This window comes from Cyprinodon tularosa, unplaced genomic scaffold (assembly GCF_016077235.1).
Source record: "Cyprinodon tularosa strain WSP-4 unplaced genomic scaffold, ASM1607723v1 ctg19, whole genome shotgun sequence".
Taxonomy (NCBI): Eukaryota; Metazoa; Chordata; class Actinopteri; order Cyprinodontiformes; family Cyprinodontidae; genus Cyprinodon; species Cyprinodon tularosa.
Genome location: NW_024038678.1, coordinates 609,788 through 626,021, shown reverse-complemented (window position 1 = coordinate 626,021; position 16,234 = coordinate 609,788). Strand labels below are relative to the sequence as shown.

The 16,234-nt window shown below is 37.5% G+C and overlaps 1 protein-coding gene across 1 annotated transcript in view; it reads right to left on the bottom strand.

Annotated features, from left to right (window-relative positions):
- The window catches only part of sycp2 (synaptonemal complex protein 2), a 36,388-nt gene that overhangs the window by 8,814 nt on the left and 11,340 nt on the right, over nt 1–16,234 (bottom strand). The window contains exons 19-39 of the mRNA XM_038283025.1: nt 15,396–15,511; nt 12,491–12,554; nt 12,161–12,206; nt 11,997–12,070; nt 11,424–11,863; nt 11,200–11,327; nt 11,042–11,078; nt 10,882–10,943; nt 10,735–10,780; nt 9,225–9,250; nt 9,040–9,097; nt 8,759–8,924; nt 8,588–8,652; nt 8,342–8,503; nt 7,773–7,922; nt 7,534–7,689; nt 4,010–4,100; nt 3,189–3,481; nt 1,747–2,025; nt 1,455–1,506; nt 33–164 (exon numbers count right to left, since the gene is read on the bottom strand). Coding sequence (XP_038138953.1) covers nt 33–164; nt 1,455–1,506; nt 1,747–2,025; nt 3,189–3,481; nt 4,010–4,100; nt 7,534–7,689; nt 7,773–7,922; nt 8,342–8,503; nt 8,588–8,652; nt 8,759–8,924; nt 9,040–9,097; nt 9,225–9,250; nt 10,735–10,780; nt 10,882–10,943; nt 11,042–11,078; nt 11,200–11,327; nt 11,424–11,863; nt 11,997–12,070; nt 12,161–12,206; nt 12,491–12,554; nt 15,396–15,511 — 2,643 coding nt within the window. The remainder of the gene's footprint in view (nt 1–32; nt 165–1,454; nt 1,507–1,746; nt 2,026–3,188; nt 3,482–4,009; nt 4,101–7,533; nt 7,690–7,772; nt 7,923–8,341; nt 8,504–8,587; nt 8,653–8,758; nt 8,925–9,039; nt 9,098–9,224; nt 9,251–10,734; nt 10,781–10,881; nt 10,944–11,041; nt 11,079–11,199; nt 11,328–11,423; nt 11,864–11,996; nt 12,071–12,160; nt 12,207–12,490; nt 12,555–15,395; nt 15,512–16,234) is intronic.

The following is a 16,234-nucleotide window of genomic DNA, read 5'->3' as shown; positions in this document are numbered from 1 at the left end:
TTGATATTAATAACAGCAGTAATATTTCTTACAAGACTTGAACAGTTTTCTTGGCTTCATTCGAGGAGAACGCTGGCCTCTAATCTTGCTCTTCTTCCGCTCCTCTTCATTCTCGTCTTCCTCTGACTTACTGGATAGTGAGACGCAGCGCTTAAGAGCGGGTCCTAAAAGACATGTCAGGATGTAAAACAGCTACTTTGTAGCAGAGGTGAGACCAAGTCATTTTTTTGCAAATCAAAATAAGCATCAAGTCTCAAATCAGGGTGCAAGTAAAAACATCAAAGCTGAAGTCAAATCCAAAGTCAAGGTGGTCTGAAGTCCAACTGAAATCTTGAACTTTTAATATTGAGTTTTAAACATGTCACTTGACAAAATACTACTACTAGAAAAATACTGTTTCTGAGATTTTTTAATACATTTGAAATGTGCTTTTGTTTTCCTGAAAAAACAGTAAAAGTAAGAAAAAGAGTAAAAGTAAGAACAAGAACTGTTCAATAGTTTTTGCCATCTTCTTTGTTGTGCTTTCTCCAGCGTCACGCAGCTTTGTCGTCACACCCTCAAAACCCCGCCCACTTGGCATCCAGAAATTCAAAACACATCTCTGCTTTGTGATTGGCCAGCCAGTTCTAGGGCCTGAGGCATTGATGGAGGTTAGATGATTTTGGCCGCTGGCAGGTGGGGCGTCTTTACTATGCTAGAATGTTTAAGAAATGTTACTTAATGAAGAGGCTCATCGGATAAAAAAAAAAAAAAAAAATGGTTCTAAAATACTAATTTGCATATGGACAAAAAAAAATCACATAACCTAATCTGTGTTCAGTTAATCCTAAATAATAAAGAACCTACACACACATACTTGTGACATCAGGGAACACAGGAAGCGCATATGGTTGCTAACCATCACCCAGTTCAATAGCCACACATCTGGCCTGTTGCTGTATAATACTGCAGGCAGTTCTTATATTTCTTTCTCCAGACAAGCAAAGATGATGATGATGATGATGATGATATGTAACACTTGACCTGTCTGAACTTATATTCCAACTGAAAGCCCCCAAACACAGTAGAGCAGATTAATGGTACATAGTGGCCTAAGCCTTATTTGAGTGATGCCTTTGTCTTTTCTTGTCAGACCTTGCACATGCTTTCCTGATGGCTCACGATGACAGGAATACTCTACCAAATAACTTCAAGTTAAACAACTCAAGTCCAAGTGCAGTCATAAGTCATGGTGTGAAAGTATTACATAAATCAACAAGTTTAGTCTAGTTGTTTAAAATGCGAGTCATATCTACTGTAACTGAAGCGCACACCTCTGATTTGCAGTAATAAATGATTCGTTGTGCCAACACTATCATACTGGTGACATAATGACCTTCAGATGTGCTTCTTTATTTAATGGCCTCTAAGAACTTCAGACAAAAAGCACAAAGGTAAACAAAAAAACACTTTACCTGAGACAAGATGCTTCGTGTGTTTAAGGTTCTTGTGCATGAGCGGTGTTTTCTATCAGAGTGAATAGTGAAGTGTTAGACACCAGTTTTATAGTCAGAAATTTTCCATTTTTTTTAAATGCTCTACACAGATCAACAATGTACCAATATCCTAATCAATGGTTCCTACATGTTAGCTTTTCAACTATAATTGTGGTTTCTCCAGAAAACTTGAAAACACTTCAAATTCTATCCAAATTTCCAGACTTGGGCAAATATAAAAGCTAAAATATTCAGGTTGATAGATAAAAACCTCTTTATAAGACGTGGTCATAGTGGAGATGTTCTTTTTCCCGCTGAGCACCGATGACGTTGGAGACAAGTGGCTTATTGGACTCAGGGAAACTGAGGACACTTTACTGAGCTCAAGGTGACAACCGCTGGCTAAAGTGTCCCTGGGGAACTGTAACTGAGATGGAGATAGCACTGGGGCCTTATCTGACTCTATAAGGGTTGATGTTAAGAGTGGTTGTGTGGATGGAGACAAAAGGGACTGAGGCACTGAGGACAGATGCTTCTGCTCTGCAACAATCTGAAAATAAATAAAGAGAGAAAAGTGTGATAAAATACAGCTGTGAGGAGATATACCAAGACATTCTCTAATTACAAAGTCTTTCTAAGATTGTTGACGAGCAGCAATAATGACATTTTCTAAAGCAGGGGTCTTCAACGTTTTCCAGGCCAAGGACCCCCAAACTGATGGCGAGATGGAGCAGGGACCCCCTAATTACGTATATTGTATGAAATTGTGTTATATCAAAGTGGTCCTATAGTCACTCTATTTAAGATGGAGTAATTTCACCCTGGGATTATTAAAGTATTTCTGATTCTGATTCCTGGTTGATGGGACAGGTGTTGTGAATGAAACGGTGCCCAGCTTGAAAGAGATCCTGTGTGTCGCTAATGTGTTCATTGATGACTGAAAGAAATCATCTGCCTCCATTTATCTGTTTACTACAGTGTGTCGAATTCATGTTAATGTGGATTTAAAGAAATTTCAATTAGTGGACAAAATTGCAGGGGAGAATATAAAAAAAAAGACTAATCAACCAAAAGTTTCACGACCCCCATGCAGTACCTCTGTGGACCCCCTAGGGGTCGCGGACCCCCTGTTGAAGACCTCTGTTCTAAAGAATATCAGGAAGCGAGGGTGCACAACAGTAATATTATCAAACTTTAGTCATAAAGATAATTTAAATCATACTATTTTACTGTTCATAAAATCTTTAGGAATCAAATTTTTAACATTATTACATGATATTTTTAATTTCTGACATCACAAATTCCCAAGAATAGTTTGGTTTCTAGAAGTGGTCAGAGGTTACTCTATTATAGAATAGTGAGTTTGGCTGTTACAGCTAATCTATGTAGAACCTTTTAATCAAAAAACAATGGCGGTTAATTCCTACCTTTAAGCAATTTGAGTCTCTATACTATTTTAATTCAGGATTTTATGAGAGTTTTAAGAATTTATGACTGGTAAGTCAATAACAGAGGTTAAGAAACTCATTTATTTTTTATAAACATGATTAAAAGGAGCAAAAGCAAATCTATAATTAAAAAATGGCTTGCCGAACTACTAGAAGTTTGATCAAGTTAGAAAGAGAGAATATGGTCAAAAGGCCTAAAGATGATTCTAACGTTTGAAACCTTGTAGGTGTCACATGAATTTTCAGTGTGAAGTGGTTTACATACCTCTGTAGCACTTAGTCCAGTGGGGGGAATGGGTGCAGGGCTCTGACCTGCCAGTGAACAGGGAGAGGGGACACACTGAGTCTTCTGAGAACTCTGCTTTTTCTCTGCATTGCAGAAAGAAGACGGTTTACATTTCCCTTTATGGCCGACTGGTGGGCGAACGTTGGGTAGCAGCAGGATTTGAGAGGAGGTGTCCTGGCAGGGAGGATTTAGGAAGATAGGGAGTGGGGACCCCCGCGGGCTGAGGACAGTGGAGCAGGTCAATCCCAAGGTTGGATCTGACCTCTCAGCAGCTGTGAGTGTCCAAAGAAAACACAGATGTTCCAACAGCCAGCTTCAGATATTGGTCAGAGCACAGAGGGTCAACATACATAGTAAAGGCTTTGCTGAGCATAAGTGATTTCTGCATAAGACACAGCATCCACACTGTGAATGAGTCAACTGAACATGTATGTTTACAGGTTCAACATTTAACAGAACAAAGTCTGTTTAAAACAGAAACAGTTCAATACCAGAAAGTAAAAGAACAAATGTGCAAAAATTCTTCTCAGACCAGTTTTTTTCATATAATTCAGTCCTTCTAAAATAAGTCACCCTTATTACTTCAATTTTAACAAAGTTTAATTCAATTTCGAAATCAGATTAGTAATTGTGAATGATCTAAAACAATTTCCACTAAAAGAAAAGTCAAAATCAAATTAAGGATACAAATGTGTGATTGAATGAAACCACTGAATTAAAAGACGCCAGCTGACATCAAAGACATTAAACTATTGTGGTCTCACTCTGATGTTGGTTAAAAGCTTTCCACTCAAACTTACTTCTCATATGTTCAATGGAAGGAGGGGATGTAGAGAAAGAGGTCAGGCAGCCAGCCAACGAATTCTTCAAAGTGCTCATTTGTTCTCGACCCTGTAAGACATTTGTCTAATTCAACATCAGAGTTTCCTGAGCAACGCTCCCAGGCGTAACCTGTTGAGGCTGCTGTTAAGGCCAGATATTAGCATACATAAAAATGAATTAAAAAAAAGAATCCTTCTCTCACATTTTCTCTATTGTTAAATGCCAGGCTAATAATGCAGTTATTTAAACATTTTTTTACATTTTGTTTAAAAATATAATAAACATTCACTAAGATTACTGAATCATTGAACCTTTTTGACAGCATGGTGATGTAATGACGTTTGAAAAGCCTTTGTCAACTTCAGACACACAACTTTAAAGCACAGTTGTGTGAAAAATTGTTTGCCTTTTGAATGGTTGCCACACTTGAGTGCTTTGGAACATCAAACGAATGTCAAAAATTATCTAAAGACAACATAAGTTAAACAAAACATACAGTTTGTGAATAAGTATTTTCATTATTGAGGGAGGAAAAAAGGCCTGATTACTGCTGTATGAATTCTTCTTCTAAGTGGGATGACTGGCGGATGGCATCAAATGTTTAGATGCGTTATTGCCATCTACTTTGCTGTAGCATGGTCCAGATTCTCAAACAAATATAACTTATATTCTTGCAAATAATCCTGTTTCCCTTAAAAAATCGTACAAATCTTCTACTTCATGTTTAACAAATACACCTATAAATGATTTTCACATCGTACTTCCTTATTTCTTGCTTTATGCTCTACTGTTTCTAAATCCATTCTACAATCCCATCTGCCTGTTGGATGTTTAACCAAGATATTTAAAGTTTTATATTACGGTGTCTAATCATAAACGTAGGACTGCTTTTTCTCCAATTTCCTTTGTTTCTCCCGCCATTTTTTTGTATCTTAAATAGATGTCGACCTTTGGTTCCCACCTCCTCAGACCACTGCTGATTCACTTTGTTCTCAAAAGACTATTTGCCTTTTAATCAACCTTTTTGCTAATAAACTGTATAAATAAATGTCTTGTAGTGTTACCTATATGTCAAAGGTATATTTTTGACATGTTACTGCACATATGTTGTTTTGTTTTTGACAGCTTTTATTGTCAGTACACTGTCACAAGTCCAAATGAACTCTCTGCATTTAACCCATCCCCTTGGGGAGCAGTGGGCTGCCATTGTGCAGCGCCCACGGAGTAGTTTGGGGTTAAGGGTCTTTGCTAGGGACCCAGAGTAGCAGGCTGTAGAAGTGGGGCTTAAACTCAAAACCTAGTGGTTAGGGCGCAATGCTTTAACCACTAGGCCGCAACTTCTAATGTTAAAACACCCTCCAAAGGTAAAAATGAGGTTACTGCATCTGATTTTTAATATTGGCTTAGCCAAGGATGGGATTTAATTTAGGAGAACTGAAGTCAGCAGCTCTACCCGCAGCTGTGGTTCAATTAGGGACAGAAGATTCATATTCAATGATTTGGTTATATTGGAAAATTATTTGTTGTTTTCATTGTAAAAGTTAATAAATATTAAATGTATTGAAATTAGATAAAAACAAGTCTGTATCATGTGCCCAGTCTAGTACTATAATCTGACATTAATTTAGTCATTTACATGATCTAAAAGCTACTCAAAAAAAGATTAAGTTTAAAGATAGAAATTATAAAAAAAAAAAAACCACAAACGAACAGATTCATCTTTCTGATCTAAAATAATTATTTGGCATCCCTTTTGAATCAATGGGTCACAACAAATAAGTTATTAGTTTTTGTTTATCGGGGGTGTATGGTTCAGATATTATATATTATTGACAGTCTCCATTAGAACCACTTTAAGTGAGGAAGTAGCAACTGAACCAGTGGCTAAAACCATCATGGCTCATTAATGCTGGCCTCCTCCACAGAACCTTCCTCTCTTTCCCACTCTTTTCTCTGCCTCTGGTGAAGATGGTGGAAAGAAATCCTGCATCTTTCACACATTTCCATCACAAAACAATATACAGCAGGACTGCCTGTGTGCCCATGCACTCAACCCCTCTCTACGTAACACTTTCCCCTGGTTGCACCTTCCTTTAGAGAAATACACGTGTGCAGATATAAGGCCCTGAGCTGTACTATAATCACAGATTTCCCTTTAGATATCCTAAAAACAGTATCCATAATTCCATCATGATTTCAATTTTCAGATTTCAGTTCAGCAAGAAAATTTGTAACTCAATTTCCTTCTTTTTTTAGAGCAGGAACTTGCATGAATTCAACGAATAAATGAGATAAGAGCAAATGAAAGTGAATACATTTTTTTATAATACATCTGTGCAGCTTTTGGATGAGATACCCACAACCAATATCAAAGATGACTGTGAATCTAAGCAGATAAGAACTCCCTCTAACCTGTTTTATTATACCTGCTGTGCGCCATCAAAATTGTAAGTATTTCAACTGTAAGGACAACTAAATGATCAGATGTTCTTTCTTTCAATGATACATTTACTGTAGTTCGGAATGAAAATAGGAGAATCCTTTTTCACCTGAGAAGGAATCCATATAATTATCTGTATATTAAAAGGTATGATCTGTTGATGTTCTGTGATTTACTACATCTATTGAAATTCTATTACACCTTAATTTCTTGATGATATCAAGGTTAACATTAATGCTAAGAAAAATCACGAAGGTGTAGCTGAATAGAGCACTGCAACATTATTTCTCTTCTCTTTTAATCTCATTTCCAGTCCACATTTATTTGCAGCCAACGCCAATTTGTCTACCTTTGCCTTTCCAGCTCCCCAGCACGGCTGTAAACTTTTAACTGCTGGATGTATCTCTGAAGTTTGTCCTTGCAGAATTATCCAGCAACTTATTATAACTAAAAAGTAAAGGAAGATCTCTCATTTACACCTTTACTACCACATTTAGATTTTGTATATACCCCACAGCATAATTTCATCACTTGATTGCTAATTACTTATAATTAATGAATCATTGTTTTTTTCCATACTGCAAATCATAATGACATCAGTGGAGAAATATATACACTTTTAAAACAGTATTATTTGCCCCAAATTTGATCCCATTAAACTTCCCCATTTTTAAATTAATATTTTCATCCTTCTCACTACTTAACACAGCTGTCTTAGTTATGTCTATGATTAATTTTAAACCCTAACACACCTGTTCTTGGTTAAGAAATCACTTCAATATGACCTGCCTGACAAAATGAAGTGCACCAAAAGATCTTGAAAAGACAGACATCATGCTAAGATCCTAAAAATTAGGGCCAAATGCGAAAGGGCCAAGTGCGATTAAGATCTATCAGATCCATCTAAAGAGTCCAGTGAACCATGATGCAAGCAGGTATCTACATATTGGGAAAACATTGAAAAGCTGTGAGCTTGAAGTGGCTGACCAAAATTACCCCAAGAGCACAGCAACGACCCATCTAACAGGACACAAAAGATCCAATAACACAGAGACCTCTCACCTTAAAATGCGCTTTTTTGGAATCTGTCAAGCTGCTCCCATCTTCCCGGCTGTGTTTTTCTGCAGGGTGGTCATAGAGGTTGTGTTTACTCTTCTTTACAGGTGGATCTTCAGCACAGTTCTCCACTCGCTTTCTCTGCTGCCCAGCAGAACAAATCTATAAACAAACAAACCAAAAGGAATGTTATTCAGATCTGTGATGTTCAACTAGGAATATTAATATGAAAATGTAATATTTACCTCTACTTTGGAGAAGGGACAAGCATCCAACACAGACTGTTTCTCTGATAGTTTCATATCAGTTGGTTGTTTGTGTGCTGTCTTTTTCTTCTTTGCTGTAGCAACCCCATTCACCTTTTCTGGATTCTTCATGTTACAAGTGGATGAATGCTATTTGACGGGCAGAAAGAAAAGCTAATTTGTGAAATCTAACTCTGATTGTGTTATATCATATGTCAAATCTGATATTTTAAAAATAATTGTGTTAATTGAGCATATAAAAGTTTTAATAATATTTATATACTAGAACAGATATATTTGCTAAAAAAGTTTGTATAAAAAACAGTTTTTTTCACTGTGTAAGAGCAATAAATAGATATGTATTATGTATTTTAAAGCTATAGAACTGTGTGAAATTAAAACAAAAATTTACAAACTATTTGCCTGCAAAACAGATCAATCAAAACGGTGAAAAATGTTTTGATCAGAGAAATTTACACAATGTGCAAGTGCTTTATGAGATAAACTTGTATTGATTGAAATTTTCTTTGTTTTAATAAAAAAAATTAGAAATAAAAAAGCAGTTTTGCCTTGGGTGATGGAGGCTCTTCTGTTTCAGAATCACTCTCATCTGTTTTGGGTTCCTGGTAACTTTTTGTAGTGGTGGCTGCTGCTCTTCTAGGCCTCTTTGTAGCCACTTGTGGTCTGAGATCTGCTACTTGGTTCACTTTCTTTGGAGGATTGATAATCTTCTATAAACAGATTATACTACAGTGACACACAGTGGCAAAAAGGGATAGTGCTGCACTAACTTCAGGGACGTACTAATGGCCTACCTGAATACGTTTGCTTTCGCCCTTTACACCTTTTGAAGATATTGATTGCAAATCTCGGGGTGTGTCTGTAAATAAACAGAAGATAGATCCTAGCACACTTTATGTTAAGAATCATCTATGTCTTTTTTTTCCAATGATAACTTTTCCTTTAATAAATCCAAGTCTATGGACCTGGAGAATGAGGTGGGGCTGTTTTGGGTTTGAGCTTAGCGTGTCTGGTGTACGTAATGACTTGAGCTTTGGACTTTCTGGAGGATTCTCTTAGCCAGCTGATATCTGTCGGGGCATTGTCTGTGTCAGTGTCACTGAACAGATGCTTTTTCACATGTAGCTTCTTCTGCAAGAAACAAGGTGACAACTGCAGATGTAAAAGGTCAAGAAGCAGCCAATCTTGTTCAAACTAAATTATTTTGACTACTCTTTATTAAACACAACCTAAAATCTCAGCTTACCTTTGCCACAGGTTGTCCTTTCTTAGCTGAGGTGTGAATTGTAGAGTTGTTGTAGCCACTTTAAAAACAACAAACATTAATTAAACACGTCCTACAACTTTTTTTTTTTTAATCTCAGAAGTCAAACCTCTGAGGATTTCATTTTACCTTAATTATCAAATTCTGTATAAAATAATTAGGTTTACCTGCTTGATTTGGTTTGATTCTCTCCCTAAAGTCAAAGAGAACATTTAAAACATTCATAATTACCGACTGCATTGTTCATGTAGAAAACACTACAGCTCAAAATGAATTTATGCCAAATACACTACTTAAAACATCAAGGGAACACTTTTCAGAGAGTATAATATTAAGTAACTTAAACATCTGGAACATTCATCTGTTCAGTTTATCAGCAGAGGGAATTGTTAATCATTTGTTTAAGGTCCTTAAACCATCAGCAGGACTGGTCTCTACCTCTAGAAAATGAGGAACAGAATGAGCTCTGCCAGGGCCCTATAAATTGATCTCTAGAGAGTCAAAAGCTTGAATTTCTCATTCTCATTAGAAACTATAATAATAATAATAATAAATCCAATTTTGTACCGCACTTTTCATTAAGAAAAATCTCAAAGTGCTACACAGTGCAAATAAAATCAAAGATAAAAATCAACCATAAAAATCATGTGGTCAATAAAATCAAAGATAAAAAAAAAACTATCTTAATGAGGGTGATCTGAGGGCTTGACATTCTCTAGCAGGCCCTGTGCTCACTGCCCATATCTGGTGAGCATGGCTGGCATTTGCTAGGGAACAGTAGAATTGGCAAATTGAGCTATGGCACTCTGTTCTCTAAACATATGACAAAATGTTCGCTCTGAGCTTGTGTGATACATGTGAAAGACTCAGAGACTTGTAGAGGATAAACAACAGCATCCTGAATTTTATTAGGAATCAGGACCTGACCATGCAGGCGGTTCTAGGTTCCCACTGCAGCACAATTATACCCAGCTTTGTTTGACAAGAGGATGCAGGCAATTACTGGAGGAAAAAGGGATTAAAGCCAATGACTGACCTCCATGGTACCCTGACCTAAATCCAATATCTGTGGCACATCATGTTTAAGTCAATTAGACATCCATATAATGATAGAATGCACCTCAGAGTGTCCAGGAGCTGAGCTGTGCTCTGGTATGGATAACTCGGGACAGGGTCCATCAGTTCATAATGAGCATGGTCTGATACAGGAACATAGGGTAAAACAAACCACTGAGCGCCATGTCGAGTTCCATTGATCACATTTTAGGAAATTGGACTGGGATGCCAAATCATTTTTTTCTTGATCATAAGATTTTATCATGAAGAAATCTATTTTCATCAAATAATGGGACTCCATTTTGTTGCTAAAAACAAAACCCATTATATACAAGTATGAATATCCAGGATTTTTAATATTGATATAATTTTAAGTGTCCTTTGATTTATTTTGTTTTTAGCAGTGTATTTGGGAATATAGAGTAAGTAAGTAAGTAAGTAAGTAAGTAAGTAAGTAAGGAAGGAAGGAAGGAAGGAAGGGTGTAAAGAGGAAAAAGAGAGATGAGACAACATATGGAAGGAAAGAGGGAAAAAGTAAAGGAACAAGGGTTATGAAATAATATGTGGGATCCAAGAAAAGAAATGCATAGGAAAGAAATAAAAATAAAAACAAGCTGTTACCCTAACGGAGATCGGTGAATCAACTTTGAATGCAAAGCTATCATTCCTACAAAACAGAAGAATTAAATACAACGCTCTTAATTTTCAACCCCAGGATTGATCATTTCCCTACAATTTTTCCAGGTTTTTGTCAAACTGTTGCATTACCTGTCAGATCCTCTGGTAGAATTTAAGAGTTTTCCAAGGCTAATGGTTCCAAGTTTGTCTTTCTGATGCATATAAACAATATCTTCAGTTAAACGAGCAGAGCAAAGAAGTGCAAAAAGTCAACTCTTAGGTAAAGTCAAGACATTAGTTGAAGACTTACTCTACATGCAGGTATCACCTCCTTGTTAAAGATTGGTCTATCAGATAAAGAAATAAGAACAATCACACAGTATGGTACATGTGGTGCTGTTCTATACTAAGTGAGATGAGTTGATCTAAAGAGAGAAAATAATCCAGTGTGTTCCTTAATGAGCATACCTGTCTGTTAGCGGGGGAATCCAACTTGGAGAACTTTTATCTGAGCTGTTTTTTCTTAGGGTTTTGGTTTCAATCTCATAATGGCTGGAGATACGCTTCATCATGGTGGCTGTGACATTTGAGTTGCTCTAAATTAAGAGAATGAACGAGAATAATCCGATTAATTAAATAATTATGAATATTAAGAAAGCTTATTGAGATGAATTAAAACATGGAATTCCTACTTTTTCTTTGGTTGAAATTGCAGTTTTTTTGCAACCTTTGGCCTCAAATTCTTTGTGGTCCTCAACAGTTTTATTTGTGCAGGTCTTCTTATCTGAAGCTTTTGTTGGACCAATGTCCACCTGAAGTGACATCTCCTCTCTTTTTGCGTTTTTTGAGACACTGGTTCTCTGAGTATTTTGTATTTTTGGAACACTCTTGGAACCACGTGTGTTGTATAACTTTGTTTTGTCAGAGCCCCTTTTGGAATCAGAAGTTTTTCTCTGTTGATCAGTTGATTCCTGTCGGGGAGGATCTTTGCTCACATCATTAAGGACCTTCTGAAGGCGCTCATTGAGTTCATTATGGAATTGCTGTTGGAGCTTAAGACTTGAGGCAGGAACTGACATCCGTCCTGAGGAAGTGCAGTGCTTCTGGGGTTCAAAAGTACCCCAATTAGGCTCTAAATAAAAGAAAAATAATAACACTTATAATTAGATCATCTGCATATTTAAGATTTGTTCATTAATTTAAGTCCACAATGCCTAGAGTAACAGAAATGAGCCATGTTGATATCAACTATTAAATGTCTTTACCCGGTACTGATCCCATTTTCTGAGTTGGCATTGTTAGCATTTCAGACATGGATAATTTGCTCCAGTTTGATTTCCTGCAACATGAAACAACAGACCTCTATTGATATGTTCTATTTATATGAACACTGTTTTTAAATTGCAAAGAGGCGTACTCTTTGACCTACGTGTTACATGCTGAGCTGGGCTGTGTGTCAGGTACAAAATAGGTCTCTGAAAGTAAAGTAGTCAGATAGAGCTTTAGGAGGCTAAACAATTACAGAAATATTTTGGTAACAAGTTCAAGAGGAGGGAGATGTGGAGTCAATAAGTCATCTCCATGTCAAGTATTTGTTCTGCCACTGAGCCAGATGAGTCCAATTCACTTCACTGTGCAGATTGGACTCACCTGGTCCAGGGGATGGGCAGAACAAATAAATGACATGGAGATGACACCATACAAGTTGGCTCCATACCTCCCACCTCTGGAGTTCCATTAAAAGGTGCTTTAGAAATACCCTGAGACTTCTCCACTCCTTGTCCAAATACAGTGACGTCTTCTGCTCCAGCGACTGGCATTTTCTGTAAGAAATGGACATGCAATACATACTGAATGACCCATAAATGTTAACATACAACTTCCAAATGCCTTTTTTTAATATAAATAAATAAAAGAAAATAATTTACCAGACTCAAATCTATAAGCTAACATCTTACACAAGTGAGATTTAATGCAGGGTTTTACAGGTTATAAATACTAGCTTTAAATTGTGTTAGTTGTCCTTACATCCCCAGCTCTGTGGCTGTCAATATCTATATGTGGAAGTAAACTGTGTTCAAACCAAGACTTAAATCCTTGACTGTTCTTCACCATTAGTGTCAGTACCACTTTGAGACAGTTCAAATAAGAGGAAATCAGAAAAGCCAGACTTGGACACCCTATTCTGACTAAGGCACAACATGTCAAGACATGATTACTGAGTTTCAACAAAGGGACAACTTGCTTGCTTAATGACTATTGCAATACAGGTTCAACTCATCTGTGTTGCTGTACACACACAGGATCAGAAATTAACTCCTCACTCATTAAATGTGACAAAATGTTTCATTTGGAGAGTTCATGCACGAGCAGCATCCGCCACAAGGTAAGTGAATGTTTGAACCAAAGTTGAGCTTTGGTCACGTCCTTTCTTCTTTTATTTTGGTAAGTCTCTCTCTGTCCCTGTGTCGCTCACACGCCAATAGACAGATGTACGTACAGTGAGCACACCGCAAAGATGAAAACATTGCTTTACTCTGCCCATGCCATTTGAAAAAAGGCTACGCCTTTATATATGGACTACATAACAAATGAAAATAGTCTGCCGTTTTTTGGACGGGTTACGTTATGGTCATTCTATCAGATAAAAGTATTTTGCACTTTTTTGAATGAGATTGAATGAAATTCTTAATTTAAACTTTGTTTAATGAAACTACATTACTGTTAACTGCTACTTTGTTTGCATTAAACATAATGCCTTAAAGAGATAATTTGTTCCTTAAAATTATATGAGAGAACATGTATTTTTTTTCTGGCCTGTAAAAATAATCCTTGGTATCAGGACTCCTGTTTTTGTGTTTGTGTTTCTGTGTTTGTCTCCCTTCATCCACCAGGAGGTGCCGGGGTCTGGTCCGCCTCCTCACACACCTGCTGATGGTTTCCTCGTTAAACGGAGTGTTCTTAAGCTGCTGACCGCCACTACTTCGACGCCAGAGTGTTTGCCAGTTTAGGGTACTCTAGCCAAGCTGAGTTTTTTGCTGAGTCAAGCTGAGCTTTTTGTCAACCTGAGTTTAACATTGTTTTTTTTCTTTGCCGCTCGGCAGGAAGTCATCCTGCACACTGGATTTCTCAGACCTTCACTCCCTGGAAGGATCAACTGAGCTTCAAACTGAGCTGGGATTCAAACAGGAGGTTTGGATCCACTTTCCCCAAAAGATTGTTTGAGCTTCTCACTGAGAAAGAGATAATCTCCACTACGACCCATTCAAGTACCGCAGGAAATCTGAGTGGCAGTCAGTTTCTTCGTTCACCAACTTTCAACCGCATTATGGGTAAACCCTGTTCTGCCCTCCACTGAATCAGACAAACACTGGAACCGGAGCACAAAGACAGGAGTCAAGGATTCAACAACTTCTCTGGAAACGTGAGTCTGCAACCAAATCCTCTTCCCCACGTTCTCGAGTCAAATTCCCCACTGAGCCTGAACTAACCGCTGTGTCTTCCCCTCACTTTACAGTTCTGGTTGAGCAGTGTTCAGAGCAACACTTCTCCCTCTGCTAAACTTCTTCAATAAAACCCGTTAAACCTTTTCCCTGGTCTCTCTGTTCGGTTTTCTACATTTAGGTCTGAACTTTGTAACATCATGACACTTGGCTGGTAAATAATTTTGTCCACTGGTCCACTTGGCCAGTGAGTCAAACAGTTCATTTCGGATCCTCTGCGCCATAAGAAGACAATACAGTTGGGCGCAGAGTCCCTTGAGAAAGTATAGCAAAAATTAAGCACGGTGTTTCATCGCCAAAATGGGGGTAGACCAGTGCTGATAAAGTGTGAAAATTGTCACTTTTTTCATAATGAACATTAAATTTATTATGCTTTTATTTTAGTCAAAATTTATCTTTGAGTATTTGTAAACAGAGGGATCAGAAAATTGTATTTAACTAAAAATTTAGTTCTGTATTGTCTTTTTAGTTTTAAAGGTTTACTCTGAAGGCAAATGATTTCATACAGCATAATGTCCTTTTTGCTTTATCGTTCTCATTGGTCATTGACAAACAAATGAAAATGGATTAGATCATTTGAAAATAAAATCGTAGAGTTTGTGTAGATGTGTTCAATGGCAGAATATTTAAATCTGTGAGTGTATTTAAAGGCACAGATTGTAACAACTGATTTACAAAGGAGCCCTTGAAAGAAATAAATCTTTAAAGGCTAGAGATTTGTTGTGTTTCCCCTAGATATAAGATGAAGCTGTTTTGCTCTACCCTTCAGAAGCTCCTTGAGCTTATGCCCTACACTGAGGCACAAGTAATGAGATGAATCTCAGCCTTAGAGACTAAAAGAGGTAGGACACTGAACACATTTTTTTTTTTACAAAACCTGTTTTGAGGTTTATCCAATTTAGTCTAACAAGAATTAATCAGAAAACCAAAAAATACTGTTATAACTAACTTTCCGCTACCAGGTAATTGCTGTTCTAATAAAATGTTTCTGTTATAGTGGAGCTATTATTATTAACTCCTGAGCTCAACATACAGTGCTTTTCAAAAATAAAAATATGCTTTGAACTTTTAAATATGTAGTGTCATCTTCTTATCTTATTAGTATTTTATGAGAGACTAATATCAAATGGTGCATAAATGAAGTTTTGTTTTGTGACAAACCTGCCCGCTCCTGTCAACCATATTTGTACTGTGTGGAGTTGTGTTAGTGCTGCAGTTCATGATAGTTGTGCCACACACAGAGAGCTTCACCATTGGGATCTTGCTGTTGTTTTTCGCTGTGATGAACAAAAAAAGAAGAGAAAATAATAACCATGCCTTGAGCTTAGGGGTGGAACGGTTCACAAAATCCATTTGGTTCGGTTCATGGTTTCGTGGTCACGGTTTTCGGTTCGGGTCGGTTCGGTATATGTTGATTGTTACACTGAAATCCCATAAAAATTAATGAAATTAATGAAAAAATCCCCAAAAATTAATGAATTGTAATTATTTTTAATTTTTAATGATCTGCGGAAACCCTGGATCATGTCCACATGTTTTGCTGCTTTGAATTTAATCATCTTGCGCATGCCCTCTACAATCTCCAAGGAACTCAGAGCGGAGCTCCGCTCCCATAGGCTGTAGGCTCCGCTCCCGTCCCACAGGCTGTAGGCTTTGCTTTGTGCAGGCGGTCTGAAACGCAGCGGGGCGGAGTGCTGACGGAGTATGTGGGATTGCGGGGTTAGCCTGACATGTTGGTCATGTTGCTGTTAGCATAAACAAAACGTGTTGCACAATGCTTGCACACTGTTGCACTTTTATCCACAACTTTCTTTCCACCATCATCGTAGGTCACTCTAAATGCAAAGTGGTCCCATACAGCAGACCTATAAAGTGCTGCTGGCGCGTCTTCTAACTCCTGTTGTTTCCCACTCGCCATACCCACACAATTCTCCACAACAACTGATTTTTTTCTGCTACACCCAACTGGTTGGCTTTGGTCGCAGTACCGCCACCTTCTG